General features: G+C 39.5%; 1 protein-coding gene across 21 annotated transcripts in view; it reads right to left on the reverse strand.

Moving 5' to 3' along the window:
* Positions 1–17,981, reverse strand: part of ERC1 (ELKS/RAB6-interacting/CAST family member 1) — a 273,756-nt gene that overhangs the window by 250,056 nt on the left and 5,719 nt on the right. For all 21 annotated transcript variants that reach the window (XR_014936211.1, XR_014936209.1, XR_014936216.1 and 18 more), the window contains exon 2: positions 15,286–16,119. Coding sequence is in view for 13 of the 21 variants with exons in the window: in XM_085521054.1 (XP_085377180.1) it covers positions 15,286–15,954 (669 nt within the window). In the remaining 8 variants the exon portion in view is untranslated. The remainder of the gene's footprint in view (positions 1–15,285; positions 16,120–17,981) is intronic.

Below are 17,981 nucleotides of genomic sequence, written 5' to 3' on the forward strand. Positions count from 1 at the left end.
CCAAGTGAAAAGAAAAACACAACAATAAGCCAAAGATCAAGTGACAGCACAAGGCTCAACACACTCATACAAATGTCTACACGTTGACTAATAATTAAAATGCACTGTACATACTCTGTACCTTCAGAATAACTTCCTCCTTCAGACACATATTTAAAAATAAATGACAGTCACGAGCATTTGTTCAATGCTTTGAAACACAAGTTTTTTCATGTAGGTGTTAACACCAAAATCATAAAGATTCTGAGGAAAAAAAACGCACCTCCTGAAGACACTACACTATATTTATAAAATGAATAAAGATCTGGAAGACAAAACAAAATCAAAATGATCCTAATGAAGGATTTGGAAAGGTATGAATTATTTTTTTATAAATAACCTTGTATTTGTGGGAATACTGTCAAATGCTAAGCCATGAAACCAGTCTATACCTTACACACTTGGATTAAGATTCCTCACAGGAAAGTCTACGTGATTGATGAAGAAAATGAATGCAGCGCTAGCAATAGTTCAATAGCAATTGTCATACCTGACTTGCATTCATTTTGCTTATAACAAGCAAAGTATGGATGCCCTTGGCTGTCAGGCCAGAAGAGAATGCTCCAGTCGCTGGCATGAGTCTGCAGCAAAGCCTGGGTAGATGACGTTCTCCTGGCACCAGTGTGTCCAGCAAGATCACATCAGTAAAACTGAAAACAAAATCAAGAAGGTTCCAGTCTCACTGGTACCAATGAACTCAGTACAGTTTTGGGATGCAACACTTTCGCTGTCTGAAAGTTCACTTAGTACTACTGTATAACATGGAGTGTTTTTCCAGCTAAACTGAGATATGGGAAGCTCAACTGCTATGGAAGAACAAACAATCTAGTGTTAACTTTGAAGACCATGACAACTGGAACACTTAACTCATAACAGCAACTGCCTCACAGACTAAGAATAATATCTTCTTTCACCGAAGATTTTATAAGCCTTTTTCTCCCCATCATTTCAAGAAGGTGAACAAAAGATATAAACGCACTGCTAGGTGGGAGCCGTATACTTCTCCTTCAGTTCCCAACCTAGGCTCATTCAAAAACTAAAATCAAAGATGTCTTCCAAAAACAATCACAGATTTTGTTACCATTTGGAAAAAGACTAGCAGAAAATGCATTTACTGGATGTGTTAACATTTAATTTTTAAGTAAGTATGCTAGTGACTATCACTATGCCTATTAGAAGAGAAAACTGAATAAGATTATGGTGAGTTTTCAATGTCTGTTACTAATTACACATAACTTGATAGCAGCAGACACTGTATACATACCGTACCCTTTCCACATCTTTACGAAATAAGTTGAATACAGAAAGTTATGTTCACTTATGATTTGGACTAGAAACATAATACGTCATACAAATGAGTATTTTGAAACAGAATTATGATAGCCTAATTCACATTGGAAAGGACAGCAGGACATTTAACCTCCTGCTCAAGGCTGTCAGTTATGAGATTATATCACGGTTCTCAGAACTTTATCGAGATCTTGAAAGCCTCCAAGGTATACCATACATTTGACCAGAACCTTTATTTTGATTGTTTCTCACCCTCCCACTATGCATCACTATGAAAAGCCTATTTCCATCATCTCAATAACCTCCTCATAGTTCAGAAACGCTGCTATTAGGTCACTCCAAAGCCTCCTCTTCTCCAGGGTAAGGAAGGCCCATTCTCTCAGCCTCCTTCCCACTTTCCACAGTCTTCTAAAGAAGAAAGGAATGAAACTCCCAGTGGTATCAGCCAGCAATCTCATCACCCTCACATTCATACCGTGGTCTTGTACAGTCTGAAGTCTTTCAAGTAATCCCTGATTTGCTGCTCATCCAATTCACTGCTCGTAACGCTCACAGAATCATAAAGGCTTGATAAGATCTGTAAAGTCAACCCATCCCACCATGCCCACTAAACATGTCCATCAGTGCCATATCTGCCCTTTTCTTGAACACCTCCAGTGACAGTGACTCTACCAGAGACACTACCACCCTGGGCAGCCTGTACCAATGGATCACCACTCCTTCTAGGAAGAGATTCTTCCTAGTATCTAACCTGAATCTCACTCAGCACAATTGGAGGACATTGCCTTTTGCCCTTTTGCTAATTACCTGGGAGAAGAAGCCAACCCCCACCTCACCACAATCTCCCCTGAGCCTTCTCCAGACTGATCAATCCCAGCTCCCTCAGCCACTCCTCATAAGACTCACGCTCTAGACTCTTCATTAACTCTGTTGGCCTTCTCTGAACAAACACTAGGTCCTCAATATATTTCTTGTAGTGAGGGGCTCAGAACAGAACAGAGTCCCCAAGGCACATCCTCATCAGTACTGAGCACAGAGTGACGATCACCCCGTGCTCCTGCTGGCTGTACTATTTCTGATACAAGCCAGGATGCCATTGCCCTTCTTGGCCACCTTGGTACACTGCTTGCTCATGTTCTCCATGAAGCCTGGTTCTCAATACAAAGGCCTGCAGGATCTTCTTGAGTACCTCAGCAGACTGGCATAGCACAGAAAGATGCAATGCTTTGTTCAGATGTATTATCTCTCTATTAGCATACTGTGGGAGAATGTAGAAAGCCAAGTGGGAAGGCTGAAAAATATTGAGTAATCTAAGAGATCAACACTAATCTACATTTCACATTAAAAGTTCCTGAACAAATAAATCCTGCAGTTCCACAAGCAGGATTTGAGGAAAGCCCTCTTTATTCCCCTCAGCGCTCACTCAAGCACGTGAATTTTCAGAAGCTGAAGCATCTTTTCAGTCAGCTTATGAAAGTGGAAAGAAAATTTAGTCATGATCTCTTACTTCTTTCCAGACTCTGTCCTGGAAATAGACATTTTAAGCATGAAATAAATGATTTATTGCTAGCAGAAGTAAGATTTCTTTTATTCTAGAGATCATACAAAACCTGTTTTACAGTAATAAAAACATCTTTATAGTTTTCAGGTTATACCCCGATCTTATTTCACTCAGTCTTTTTGTTTAAGGAAGACATTCATTAATCATTTTGGTAAAACATTCTAACCAGAACAGTTCCTGTGAAGCTGTATAAAACCAGTACCAGCAAGAGGGGACAGTGAATGCCAAGTTACATAAGATTAATGAGTGGAAACACAGCACTTTTAAAAATCAAATTCCATCCAAGAATTACATTAAAAATATGCGCTAAGTTCAGGACTTCCTAATAATTGAGTGGTTTCATACTGAATTGACTCTGCTTTATTCTGCATATGTTGAAAGTCTGCTCACATTATTGCAATACCAACTGTTCCTTGTTTGTTGTAGAGACTGAACGGGGCTAATAAGGGGACTAAAATCATAGTAACAGCGACTACAGGTGATATCCATGGGATGTGGAAATCAAAGATGCAGCAAGAACAAGCAGAAAATGACAACTAGTGGGAAAATACTATTAAGGGAACAGTTATGTGTTCTTTCACTGCTGGTTTTGTAGTTTTGATGTTTCTTTTTCCCCTGTAGAGTTGACTGTCAAAGTGGTGAAACATTTCCCTACAATTTACAGTTTGCGCTCTACAGCTGTAGACCTGATTGAGAGCCATTCAGAAAATGTGTAAATCATTTGCAACTAAAGTTAACATAAACTGTGCCTTGAATATGATGCATTGTAAAAATCTCCATGAAAAATGGGGCTCTTTTTTCCATGTTGGTCATTTACATATGTAGCTTGGATACGTGTGTGTGTGTGTGCCTTGGGGCATAATCTGTTGCAAAAAGAAAAAATACCTTAACTTGCGCAATTTAGATGGTTCCAATACAGAATCATAGAATCATAGAATTACCCAGGTTGGAAAAGACCTTGAAGATCATCAAGTCCAACTGCAACCTAACCAGTACCCTAACTCTAAAAACCCTCCACTAAATCATATCCCTGAGAACCACATCCAAACAGCTCTTAAACACATGCAGGATGGCGATTCAACCACAACCATCAACCATCAAAAGTGATATAAGAACTTCTATGCTATTCATCTCTCAACAGCTAGCTGAACACTAAGGGAAAAAAAGAAAGGAATTGTGCTTAAGAAACAAGAAGCCATCCCAAAAGATCACAAATCGAGGCATAAAGAACTCAATGAACTAAAAAAAGGAAAATCAATTTTAGCTGTATTGTATATGAGGCCATGGTTAATAATTACCACTTCATATAACCATACACCTCCCATGCATTGTACTTAACATTTTCCATAGCTTTCCATTCTCTTGTTTTAATGTTGCAGTGTTTAATGTTACCTTTCAATGATGGAAAGTGATGTGACCGGCAGAAATTGTAAACTCAACTGATAAGTTAATTCAGAACACGTTAATACAGGTTAGAAAGAAAGAAGCTTCCTACAAGGAATTGAAAACAACTTACAGTAGTAATAGCAGTTTTGTAACTTGAAGAAATACTAATACAGCATTGCTAATTACTTGTATTTCTGGTTAATAAGTTACTGTACAAAGGACGCAAAGTATAAGTTTGCAAAGTATACACACCAGGTAGAACCTCTCCCAGTTACATTAGGATTAATAAAAACATAAGCCACCTAAATCAAGTAGTGGTGTTCTACCTTTTTATTTACAAAATACCTCACAGCCCTCTCTGATTTTCACTACCAAAATTGACAACAGCGTTTAAAAACATATAGTACGTTCACTCTCAAAATAGGAAGAAGAAAATACAACAATTTGAAGAAAAGGTAGGAAAAATAAAGGATGCATTTGTTCAAATCTAAGCTAAGAATACTACTGAACTCCTATATACACAAGTCTGAAGAGCTGACAACTAATATAACCAGTTGCCTTACGAAGAAGGACAGCACAGAGAACAGAAATTCTCCCATATCTCAACTACAGCAACCAGTAACTGCATGATTTTTAATAATCATGTTATATCAAACCCAATTTAATGGTTTGGAAATATTTTATAATCTGCATTTACTGACAGAAATAACACACATCTTTCTGAGTGCTGAAATGTTTAATTCATCAGCATTTAAGTTCCTTCAGAAGCTCAAGCATTAGAAATTGTGCAAATGTGATTATATCCACAGCACACTTCTATTTTGCAGCAGAGGTATTGTCTGAAAGATCCTCAGAAAGTCCCTACTTGTCATGTGTTGGTCGATTTCACACAACAGTTTCGGTTTATGTAAAGTGAATATATATCAGAGGAAACTAGAAGAGCAGCTCTGCTTGAGACACACAACAAGTGCACTCTAATCCCCAATGCCAAAATGAACTGTGTATCTTTCCTTTGGATAGCACAAAAGCAGATGCGAAGGAGGAACACCTGGTTCAATTGGGCAAGTCAGGACTTCAAATTACGCATATACGAAAGGGGTCCCAGTACCAGCTACTGTCTATCCATAATAATGCCTTAATGCACCAAATAACTGCATTAACACTCAACCTGCGAAGTACAGATCTACTTTTTCCAGGTTGATCTTCATAGGCTGTCTAGAACTCAATAATTCACAAAGAAATATTAGCATGTGTATTATCTGTAAATGAATGTGAATTAAAGATTTCTTCCAGAGGTTCCCAGTCTTTCAGATTGAAGTCTGACATGAAACACCATGAAGAGTTAATTAACTAAAAAGTGGGGTTAAATATGAATTCATAACAATTCTTATACAGAAACAGAGACAGACCTAAAACATATACAGATTTGAGCTTATTCAGCCAAATGGAAAGAAGGAGAGGAATCATTCCTGAATAAGCACCCACTTAATTAATTTATGTGGTTCTAGAAGGTCAATCTTGAATGCCACCCCAGCCTTACCAAAAAGTAAAAGCTTTTGCTGGATAGAAACACTAACTTAAAACCTTCCTTAAATAGCAGACATTGGATTTTGAATCTTATTTGTAGGAGAACTGGGAGACTGAATGCAATGAGAGCACAATCATCAAACCTGTTCAAGTATTGCATGTTAAGTGCAAAGTTCCGCTTTGAAACTCAACTGTAAAGACCTCAATGATTTAAACCAGAAAGATAAAAAAATAAGTCGGGTTTCATAAGAGTAATTAGAAGACGTGCTCATTTCCAACTATAATGGCTCATAAGGCATCAATTGCGGAACAACCAGTACAATCTTGCTGGTATGTTACACAACTGCAACGAGCAGGGACCCCTGGTATCACATACAGACCACAGTCTGAGCACACAGCAGCACTCACACTCATTTCAACTCTCTGGTCAAGTATATACACAGAACGTGAATCGTGACCAAAGTACACTTAGTAAATCTTTTCTTACTGTTTCTCAAAACTATGTGCTAACTCAAAAATTAATTCAGTGTTACAAAATGTTTGAACCAATTCATGTTATTGCAAAGGTTTTTTTTTTTTTTTTTTTTTTTTTTTTTTTTTTTTTTTCACAATACAGCTCTGAGGAGAATTCTGTTTTTTGAATCCTTCCATGTGGTGAATGAGGGGAACAGGTCCAAATACTCTCTGCAGAGAGGATCATCAAATGGTTGAGTGCTTCATTTCTCTTCTCTCATAAGAAATGGTGTTGACTGCGCATAAATAACACACTATTTACTTTCCAGTATGAAAGTATACCTACGCTTCCTTAGAATGATCCCTCCTTTGAGTAACTAGGCTTACAGATCTATTAAAATGGTTACACATTAACAGACTGAAAACCATATTGACAAACCTGACCCATCAGATACCACCTGAAGGAGGAAACCTTAAAATCGTCCTCCAAATAAAAGCATAACGATCATTTGATTTTACTCAGCTGATCCACGGGCTAAAAAACTGGGAAATCCCCCTGTCCTGATAAAACCTCGTGGGCTCCCATTTGTATGAGGGCTGCTTTGAAAGTAATGCCACAACGTTAGAGGTGGATGTTGGTGGTATGGCAGTAGAGGTTGAAACTTCCCACCAGTATTCCATTACACGTTGTTGCCGTGTGACAGATAGCAGCAGAGGGGCAGCCTGACAGAATGGAGACTGACATGGAAGTACGTATGAAGCAGAGCTGTGGAACTGAAGTCCTCCATGAGGAAACAGCACCAACTGACATTCATTGATGCTTGCTGAATGTACATGGAGACCAAGCATTGGATATGAGCACAGTGAGGTGGTGGGTGGTACATTTTCAGCAGGGGTGACAGCAGGCCACCTCTGCTGGTGAGGATTTTTTCTCTTTATTTATTTATGAGCACAGCATGCAGTCTCTTGTTCACTGCTGAAGAAAACGCATAGCTGATGGTGGTGACAATGTTGAGTAACAGTGATTTGCAGCTGAGAAATTGCTCTATGAGATATTGTTACTGTGTTTCTCGTATCCATTGTCAATTCCACAGAAATAAATAGGAGGCATCACTTTCATCCATACAGTTACTACATACAGTTACTCTGGATTAACCATTAATTCCCAGAAGTAAATATATCAATTAATTCCAATGCACAAATGAGAGACTCCATAAATGAATGTACCTTTGTTATACTAATGTAAAACACACAAAGACTGCCATATTTGGTTGATATAAAGAATTTTCTTGATTTTTACCAATGCTCTATCCCAGAATTCTTCTCTCCTTCATTATCAGGGTAACTAAGCAGTAGTATGAGTATAAGCACCAAAACCTAGACACTATGTTCCAATCTATTACTGTGCTGTATCTAGTAAGCGCACAACAAAGTTATTAGTACTCTTAAACTAAACAGGGTCAAATAATAAATCTTCAAACAATCATATTCTCCACATTTATTCATACAAAAGAGATAAGCCAGTTAATTCCTAGGATTCCAGCCCAGGGCACAGCATTTCCTAACAATGACCTAATTAAAAGCTTTCACTATTAGGCTGTTTTTATTTGTGTCCAACTCCTTTTTCTAGGAGACTTCTGGGATTCATCATTTCACCAAAAAGTTCTCATCCTCAGCTTAAAGCTTCTGCTATCCTCATGCTATCCTCAATGAGTTCCTCTCATTCAACAAATGCTGAAACTCCTCCCACACAAGCAAAAAATCACTTTTAGGAATTTTAAGTATACATTTTCAGTTGAAGCAGAATGCAAATCAGTAGTTAAGTCTTAATGTAAACTGAGGGATTCCTTGTGGAATAGCTCAGTGAAAGGTTCTAGCCCAGGCTGCAGAAATATGATCATTCTTAAAGACTGCTTTTTTTGTCATCAATCTACTGCCTCCTTAGACCAGATCCAAGCCATGCAATGGCTACCAAAACCTGGGACCATCTACAATAAAGATTTTCCAGACAGGTTGGAATTTCTTAGCTCTGCTGCTTTTGACATTTCTAACACTGCTAGTAAAAGCTTAAGAGCTTGGTACAATCCTCCAAATCCTTCAGCAAATCAAATGTTTAGCATTACATGTTTCAATTTCTAAAAAAAAAAAATAAATAAAAAAAAAATATACATCCATACGAATAGACCTCATGAAGGCTTACAGCTGTGGGACTCCATGCTGGAACAGGCTGCATGGCTATCTTGTCTCACTAATGAGAAAAGCTCCTGTATTCTTGAGTTACTTATGCTGATTCAAGTTTTGCTTCTGTTGATCTGAGAACTGCTATCCAGTTATACTGTGGAAAATCTAATGTATATATCTGTAAAATTTTTTTGTGCATCATGCACGTGTCATTATTTATTATATATATGCTTTCTTTTTCCACAGTGAGAAGTATGTACTTATCAAGGTATGTGATGTTAGATGCCTCTGTGAAACTTTTCATTACATTTTGCAGACAAATTCATCTGCTCATGGATTCTTAAGACAAAACTGATTTTGAACGCTTCTTCCCCTAATGTCCATTACAGCAACTCAGTAGCTGCACAATACCCATCAAACAAACAAGCAGTACAAACATGCATTTTCTTCTACATGTGCAGCATCCTTCACATACTACAGCAACATCCAGTGTCACTGAAGCAGGAGGAAAACATGAGGCTATCATAATGGAAAACCCTTGTGAAGTTTTAATATAAAAATATAATCCATAATCACTCATATATTTACCATGGGTCATGGTCACCTTCTATATCAGGTCTTGCTAAACCCGAGATGACAACTCTTGTCAATACAGGTCTTTGAAGACAATATGATATAACATGAATATTTGTTTTAAAAGCTTTTCCTGCTCTCCAGTCAAAAATAAGCATCTGATATTTGGGGCATGGTTCTACTAAAAAAAAGAAAACCAAAGCAATCCATCAATCAAGACTCTTCCAGGGGAAAAGAGAATCATAGAATCACCAAGGTTGGAAAAGACCTAAAAGATCATCCAGTCCAACTATTCACCTATTACCAATAGCTCCCACTGAACCATGTCTCTCAACACAACATCCAGTCTTTCCTTGAATACCCCCAGGGTCGGTGACTCCACCACCTCCCTGGGCACCACCTTCCAGTGCCTGACCACCCTTTCTGAGAAGTAATACTTCCTAATGTCCAGCTTGAATCTCCCCTGCCGTAGCTTGAAACCATTCCCTCTGGTCCTATCACTAATGACATAAGAGAAGAGGCCAAACCCCAGCTCACTACAACCTCCCTTTAGGAAGTTATAGCGAGCTATAAGGTCTCCCCTGAGCCTCCTCTTCTCTAGGCTGAACATTCCCAGCTCCCTCAGCCTCTCCTCATATGGCCTGTGCTCCACACCCCTCACCAGCTTTGTTGCCCTCCTTTGAACACGTATACATAAGGCTTTGAACACGTGTACTTAAGAGTACATAAGGCTCAACATACTGTGTTACAGAAGGTAGGACTGGGCCTCCTACCACCATCCCACATTCCCTCCTTAAATGCCAGGAGAAAAAAAACTAGGGAAGAAATATACAGCAACAGGCATTAACAAAGCACCTTTTTAGAAAAGGGGAGTTGAGAGTAAACTGCTATACTTGTAAAGCACTGACAAAGACTGAACACTTGAACTCCATTATTTTCTCTCTTTTTACTTCTCTCCCAGACTAGGATCTTTCTGAGAGGACCCAGTGCAAAGCTGTAAATTCTGTGTAAAAATATCATTATATGGATCTCGTGGGTCACGAAAAGTTTTGCCAAGGACTTCCTTTTCAAAGTATAGTACTTATTATCTTCTGGGGGAAGCAAACAACAATAAACAAAAGAACCCACTGTGATACAGTTACAGCCCTCCACAGTTAGTAGAATTTCTCCCTTTATTGGATTACGACAAAAATGATACAGAAAAACTACAAAGCATTATCCACATAGGAAAAAATGTGTAATCCAGAACAGCTAAGCATATCTGTCGACGTGACACTGCAGACTGATTTCTGTAAGGAAGCTCAAATAATCAGTGACCACTACTACCCAAAACACTGAAATGTTCTTGTGTTCACTAAACACAAGTATATACTGACACAACGTACACTGAAACACCCTGAACACTGGAGCTTCTCCTCTTCTACCCCTCTTGCTTGCTGAGGCTAAAGTGGCATTTCAGAGCATACATGAAGACTGGCCTCTGTATTCTTAGTAGCACTAAAACTCTTTTTGCCATGGACTAGCAGTTCCATTAGAAGCATTTCTCTCCTTTCTACTTAAATCAACACCACATAGTAAAAAACAGACACACAAGAATATTAGAGTTAGTATTAGGAAGCTGTAACAGCAGTGCAAGACCTCTACTAAAATGAAATATATGTAATGCGGCAAAAGCACAGATCTACTCCTACTCCTACTGTTCCACTGCTCAACAAGTGACTAGTAGGAAGATTGATCTGCTCTAAACCAGAGCCTTGCACAGTTTCAAGTTACACCGTGCACGTCTTAGAAAGACCGCCTTGGGAAAGAACGAACAACTCAAATACCAGAAATGACATAATACCAAGAAAAGACAATGGCTCCTAAATTCAGTAATTCAGAACCATACATACTGAACAGTGGAATAACATGCTGGAAATCTAGTTAGGGAGCAATGTCTGAACAGCCTCGTTACACAGCAGATAAAGAATTTCAAAGCAAAGAGCAGAACAGTTTGCTACGTGGAACATAAAGGAATCACTCTCCCAGCTCAGTAGCAAAAAGTGCAGTGAAACTACTAAGAAACTCACCATTACCAGAGATGCAACCCAGTTTAATAAAAGCTTCTTTTAAGTTGGTAGCGTTCCCCTTGTCTGCTTAATGGATCAAACAGGGACCAACTGTTCAGCTTATGCTACAGCTGAAAGCAACTCAAGAGTGATTCTACCTCAAGAAGAAGCCAAGAGAAAAGGAGCATGAAGGAGCTTTGATAAGCAGCAGAAGTCTTATTTTCTTTCCTTACAGAATTGCAAAGAGGCAGAACACAGAAGGTCCATCTCCTGGGAGAGAGCATGTCAATTTCTGAAGTCACTACTCAGTGCTGCAGCTTGATAAATGCCTCAGAATACTAAAGCTATCTCCTGAGGAGAGCTTGAGTTACTCTTAAAGAAGTAAGTTATTATGTCATGCTTCAACCAGAGAAAGACAGAGCAAGCCTTAAAGCTGGCAGTGCTCTAGAGAACTGACAGATCTGCAATAGAAAAAGAAGCATCGATGTGTAACAATGTAGGATACAGATAATGAATTTTAGCAATGGCTATGGAATTGCATATGATACAAATAGAGATCCACTAAAGGGGAGAAAGTCTAGCTTATAACCAACTCAAGAGTAGTAACACTATTAGAATAATAAAGTATTAGGACAATCCACTTAAATATATATATATATATATATATACACATAAAATATAAATATATATATAAATACATAAAAAAATATATAAAAAATTAAAGCAGAAATCAGTGGAGATGGAAGAACTAATATGATATCCAGGAAGATTACACTCGTTAGGAGTTCTTCCAGTCTCACAGCAGCAGCACCCAACACATTTAAGAGGCTAACACACAGACAACTACATTATAATAAGTGAAATGCTCATTCCACGCTGCTGAGAAATGAAAATTACTTCTGACTATGAGTACATAATCACAGGGGTCTGGAGCAGAGTGCTGATGAACTGCCGGAGGACACCAGCCACACTCTTCCATCACAATAAAGCAGAACATTCTTCAAGCACTTACCCCAAGTAAGGTGAAATACTTTTCAGAAATATTTTCTTGGTTAAACTCAGCCCCTACTCAGACATTCAAAACCTCTAACCACAAAGAGGCCACAAAAGTACATCAAAGTAGAAAGATGTTTTCAGCGGTACCACACTATTCCAGCCAAAACATCATTCAGATTTCAAACCCAGATCAGACAGATATCAGGCAGATATCCAGCTTGCATTGCACTCATTATTTTTAGGGACAATCAGCTTGGCATAAGCAAAGTTTCAACTGACAGGAGTTCCTTTTTTCTCTCTAGCTCCATGCAGTCCATCACAGTCCAGTTTTTAACAAAACTATCAGCCAAACATACTCACCATGTTCCCTTCATTCTTCTGGCTACTAAAGATGATATTTTCAGGTAAACTTTAAACCCTATTCACACCAAAAGCAGGAAAATCTTCTATTCCAGTCAGAGAAATGTACTTCTTACTAAAGCATGCTAAGGAGAAGAACTCTGTGCCAAAACCAAGCTCCTGTTTATTGATTCCATCAGTTCCTCTTGCATGCACTTGTTAATCTTTGAGGAATCATCTGCACTCTGCTTCTGCCCTCTTGCTAAGTGTAACTGGATAACTAATCCACACCACACTGCAAACTACTCCATTTTTCCATGGCTCTATATTAACAATAGGAATACTTTCCACTATAAGTTCTGAGCTTTTCAAAATCAGATGAGGAGGACATTCCCCATTTACCAAAAGAAAGGATTTTCTGGCACTTCAGCAACAAACTATCAAAGGATGAAGAAAAATTCCGTTAATGTTACACTCCACAGCTGTTAATATTTGCTCAGAGTAGCTGATGAATACAGCTGTACTGCATCACAGCTGTATTACTGCATCACTGCTGAGCAAGGCTAAAAGCCTTCCCAACTCAAGCAAGAGCTATTTACTCCTAGATGCACGTGCACTACATTTTCAATATTATATCTAAGATACCCCTGATAACTATTTGCACCAAAATAAATGTAACTGCACCAGGGCACATAGTGTACTCTCTACTTTTCCTTTTTGGCTTTGTTTTGGTGTTTGTTTGTTTTTTCCTCCAAAAGGAGATCTTTTCTTTATTCATCTTGGAAAACTGTTTGGAAATCAGCATGCAATACTCCAATAATCAACATCTATTTGCACACATTCCCAAGGCATAGGTAAAAAAACTCAAGGACACCAAAGCACGTTACACAGGAGACTGAGGTAGTGATCAACCAGAGCTCAGGTTTTCATGTGTTTTTATCAACTTCCAGAACTTAGAGACAATTCAGCCAAAGTTGAGGTGACAAGAATAATAAAACAAACAAATCCAATCATGGACAATCAAGCATGCAAAGAGAAATAAAGAGCCAAGATCACAGGAAAGAGGTTGAAATGACTGTCAGATAATGGGATGAGTCAGCCAGCACCTTGGCTCCATGAATCTAGTCAATTTTAAACAGTGCATTTGGCTTTAGCTAAACTTAATCTACAGCACAAGTCTTGCCCATGCCAGAAGGCTTTTATTAAAGTGACTGTGCTGAAATACCGGTATTGAGATCTGAAATACCAGTTCCTACAAGTATGCTGAAAGACAATGTAGTAGGAATATATTAAACTCATTTTAGAAAAGGGGAGGAGGAGGGTAATGAAGATATTTCAGGTCCACCAACAGATCAGAGAAGTCCCTTGTTCAGTGTCTAAACAGAAAAGTCTGTTTGATTACTGCAAATCCTATTAAACTGATCTTCATTATAAAGACTGAAGTGACCAATTCCAACAGGCTATAGAAGACATAATGAATTCAAGGTTTAATTAGGACACACTGTTAGCTATCCGTAATCTATTAATTAACATTCTTAGTTTTTACCACTCATTGCAATAATACCCTTTTACTTTTAAATTGCACCCTTCTTTTTTTGGGCTGAAGTTATACAATTCTACCAGTGTGGTGGTAATTATAGTGATTGCCTAGAAAACAGCAGCCTGGAAATATCTGTAAATGTTTAATTAGGGGATAAAGGAAAGACACACAAAAAAACTCTCAGATAGAGAAATCACTGTTCTCAAATCTATACATATTCAGTAACCACTTACTCCATTCTAAACCACACATTCATTGTATTTCTGCTCCCAGAGTTCCACAGCATCCTCAGATGTGACAATATTTTTGCCAATTTTGACATTTGAAAACATTCTCCTTCCCTTCGGTATGAAAACAGAACTTAAAAAGCACAAGAAGAGAACTCAGCAATTTAAATACTCACCTTCTGCAGAAAAATAAACAGCGCCAAACGCTGAGTGAATGGCATTTTGTGTTTTTGTTACACTAGCACTGTACCAGTGTCTTGGTTTGGACTTGGATAGAGTTAATTTTCCTCATAGTAGCTGGTACGATGCTGTGTTTTGAATTAAGGATGAAAAAAAAAAAAGTGATGTTACGCCCATGCTTTACTTGTAACTGAGCAGTGTTTACACTAAGTCAGTGACTTACAAGCTCCCTGAGCTGCCCTGCCAGCAAGAAGGCTGGGGATGCACAAGAAGCTGAGAGAACACAGATCCAGGTTAGCAGACCTAAAGTGGTCCAAGGGATGTTGCGTACAACATGGTGTTATGCTGGACAATAAAACAGGGAGGAGTTGGACAGAGGGAAGCAACCCCTGCTCAGCCCCTGACTGGGCATTGAATGGGAATTAGGTATTAGACAGAACTACTTACATGGAAACTGTGTTCTTGGCTACATGTTTGTGAAAGTTGCAGGTCTGGATGATTTAACTAGAGCTCTAAACTAAGGCCAGTGCCGTGTGAACTTTGTTTTACTGGCAATCTATCAACAACCAGCAGCAGTCCAGTTGTATTTGGGGTCAGCAGTTATTACATTCTACTTCTCAAGAGAATGCTTCTGGAGTTAAGCACTACGCAAATCATGATCATGAGCAGCATAAAAGAGTTGTGAATTGGAATGGAGTGGTAAACAACAGTCACAGAAAATAAACAAAAGAACAGAAAAAAAGCCATAAGGAAAAACACACACCTAAGAGGAAGCTTACAAGTCTGATAAGAAACACTTAAAACTCCTGCAAGACGAAAACTTCTTATTTATACCAATTACCCAGGAAAAGGACTAAAATAATTTAACTAAGTGTGATACGCAAGCTTATTAAACTCACTTAATCACACTACTGCACTAGCACAATAGTAAAACAGATAACAAACCTGGTTTTCTTCTTGCAAAACTCTATACTGTTCCTTCCAAATGGTGATTTTCGAAGCTTCATCTTTCCTCAGAGCTCTTTCTTTTTTTAGCTCAGGACTCCAGAAGGTCTTGATGCTGTTCATGGAAGAACTCAGCTTGCTTTCTTTCACCTCCACATCCTTGCGAAGCAGATCATTTTCCCTCAGTACTTCTTTGAGTTGCGTCTGCAGATCCATGATTGTGTTATCCCTGGCCTGGCGAAGTGAGTGAGGCACAGTGGATGCCATACTCACTGGAGGGAGATGGTGCTCTCCAAACGCGATGGTATCACTGGCAACTCCACTACTGGCAATGTTAGGGCTGCTACCCATTGCAGTCATCCTAACACCGTAAGGCAGCCGCCCCCCAGACCGGCCCAAAGTCATGGTGCTTTTTGGGGTGTCTGCACCGACGTTCTCATGGTCACTCAGATACATAGGGCCAGACGTAGCATAGGCAGCATTTAAGGATTGGATATTTTCCATAGAAAGGGTTTTCCCACTGCCACCCCCAGTACTACTGCCAGAACTGCCTCCAGTGCTGTTGGTTCGACGGTGGCCCAAGCGTGGTGACCGTGGCAGCCTCGGTGAACGCCCTGGGCTCTGGTTGCTTGGCTCAGCCTTGCCAACTGACCGAGCACTTCCATACATGATTAAGCTGGTGGTGTGAGGCAATTAGACAGGCATAAATCAGGAATGAGAGAAATCCTGTGAAGCTCTTCAGTGCTTGTAAATCAGCTTAAGGCCAATCAGAATTTATAACAGATCCAGTTGTCCATCTTTGAAGTCACATGCTCACAATGTCCAGGACCACATCTGTATCAAGAAAAATAACATATTAGCAATCTAGTTAAACCCAAAATATTTTGTCCTGTATTAGAATAAAAGCATGTTCTACCACCACTATATTTCTCTAGCATTTTCCAATTCCCATTCATAATCAGCAATAAAGAGAGAGTGAAAAGAATACTCATCAGTTTTCAAGATATAACGTTAATGGTCATGTTGAATTACTTCTTTTCCTACTTCTGACTCACCCTTTATCCTTGGCCAGTTGCTCTTCTAAGTAAAAGAGATTTAATCAAAATTTGAAGACCACTTGTTGCATTCAGCAGTATTTTTTTAGGTACTACTAGCTTTTGTAGGACATAGTTTCTAAATCGTCTGTGTACCTGCACTGAAAACTAGTTGCAGACTCTTGCTTTTTGCCTAAACATGACTTAAGTCTTTACTCAGGTTAAAGTTTTCAGTCAAAATATGTTTCTCGTTTATCAGCACGGAGTAATTCCACTAAATACTACCATCCCAACAGCAGGGACTTCTCCAGAAACAGCGCAGTATGACATCACGTTGCAGTACCCCTCCCCTCTATATATGGATATGCAGTAAAATTCCTTATTTTTGCACTGTTACATTTTGCTGTTCTGTACGTCCACTAGCTGGTACCTTCTTAGTATAGAAACACTGGGCTGAGACCACACACAGTGAGTAGCTATCAGAGGATAAAGAGACAAGGATGAAATCCACTCTTGTTACTGAGCTACTGCACTACTCTGTTCTCTCTCTTCTTTTGTTTTTAACTCATTTTTTTCCATTACAAACATTCCAAAATCACAGTTGAGCTCAACTAAAATCAAGACTAGAACTAGACTGAAACATTCCTGCACTGACCTCTCCCCATGAGACAAAAGGCAACCAAGTAGCATACAAAGACATTGTATATATCCTAACATATTTTCTTTCACGCCAGCTTTAATCCAGCCTCATCTTCTGCTAGGAAGTTTGGTTTAAGAGATACTAGCAATCACTCAATCAGTTCTTCCAGCTCCTATGGCTGAGGGCACATTTGGATTTGATGGATGGACCATTTGCTAGATAAGTAATTAGCTGGATGGTCACACACAGAGAGTTGCAGTCAGCAGCTCAGTGTCCAAGTGGAGACCAATGATGAGTGGCACTCCTCAAAGATCACTGTTGGGACTGGTGTTATTTAACATCATCGTAGATGACATGGGCAGTGGGATGGAGTGCACCCTCAGCAATTCTGCAGATAACACCAAGCTGAACAGTGCAATTGACTCCCTCAAGGGAAGAGATGCCATCCAGAGGGACAAGGACAGGCTTGAGAGGTGGGTCCATGTTCAACAAGGCCAAGTGCAAGGTCCTGCACCTGGGTCAAGGCAATCCCAAGCACAGATGCAGGTTGCACAGAGAATGGCTTAAAAACAGCTCTGAGGAGGATCTGGGAGTATTATTTGATAAAAGATTCAACAGGAGCTGGCAGTGTGCACTTGCAGCCCAGGCCAATTGTACCCTGTCTTGCATCAAGAGAAGTGTGACCAGCAGGTCAAGGGAGGTGATTCTGCCCTTCTGCTCTGCATTCATGAGACCCTATCTGGAGTACTGTGTCCAGTTCTGGGGCCCCCCACACAGGCAGGACATGGAGCTGTTGGAACATGTCCAGAGGAGGGCCATAAAGGTCATCACAGGGCTGAAGCACCTCTCCTATGAGGGCAGGCTGAAGAGAGCAGGGGCTTTTCAGCCTGGAGAAGGCTTCAAGGGGACTTTATAGCAGCCTTACAGTACCTGAAGGGGGCCTAAAGGAAAGCTGGGGAAGGAACTTTTATAAGGGCAAGTAGCGACAGGACAAGGGGAAATGGCTTTAAACTGGAAGAGGG

This window comes from Coturnix japonica, chromosome 1 (genome assembly GCF_054131305.1).
Source record: "Coturnix japonica strain WE chromosome 1, WE-NBRP24, whole genome shotgun sequence".
Lineage (NCBI taxonomy): Eukaryota > Metazoa > Chordata > Aves > Galliformes > Phasianidae > Coturnix > Coturnix japonica.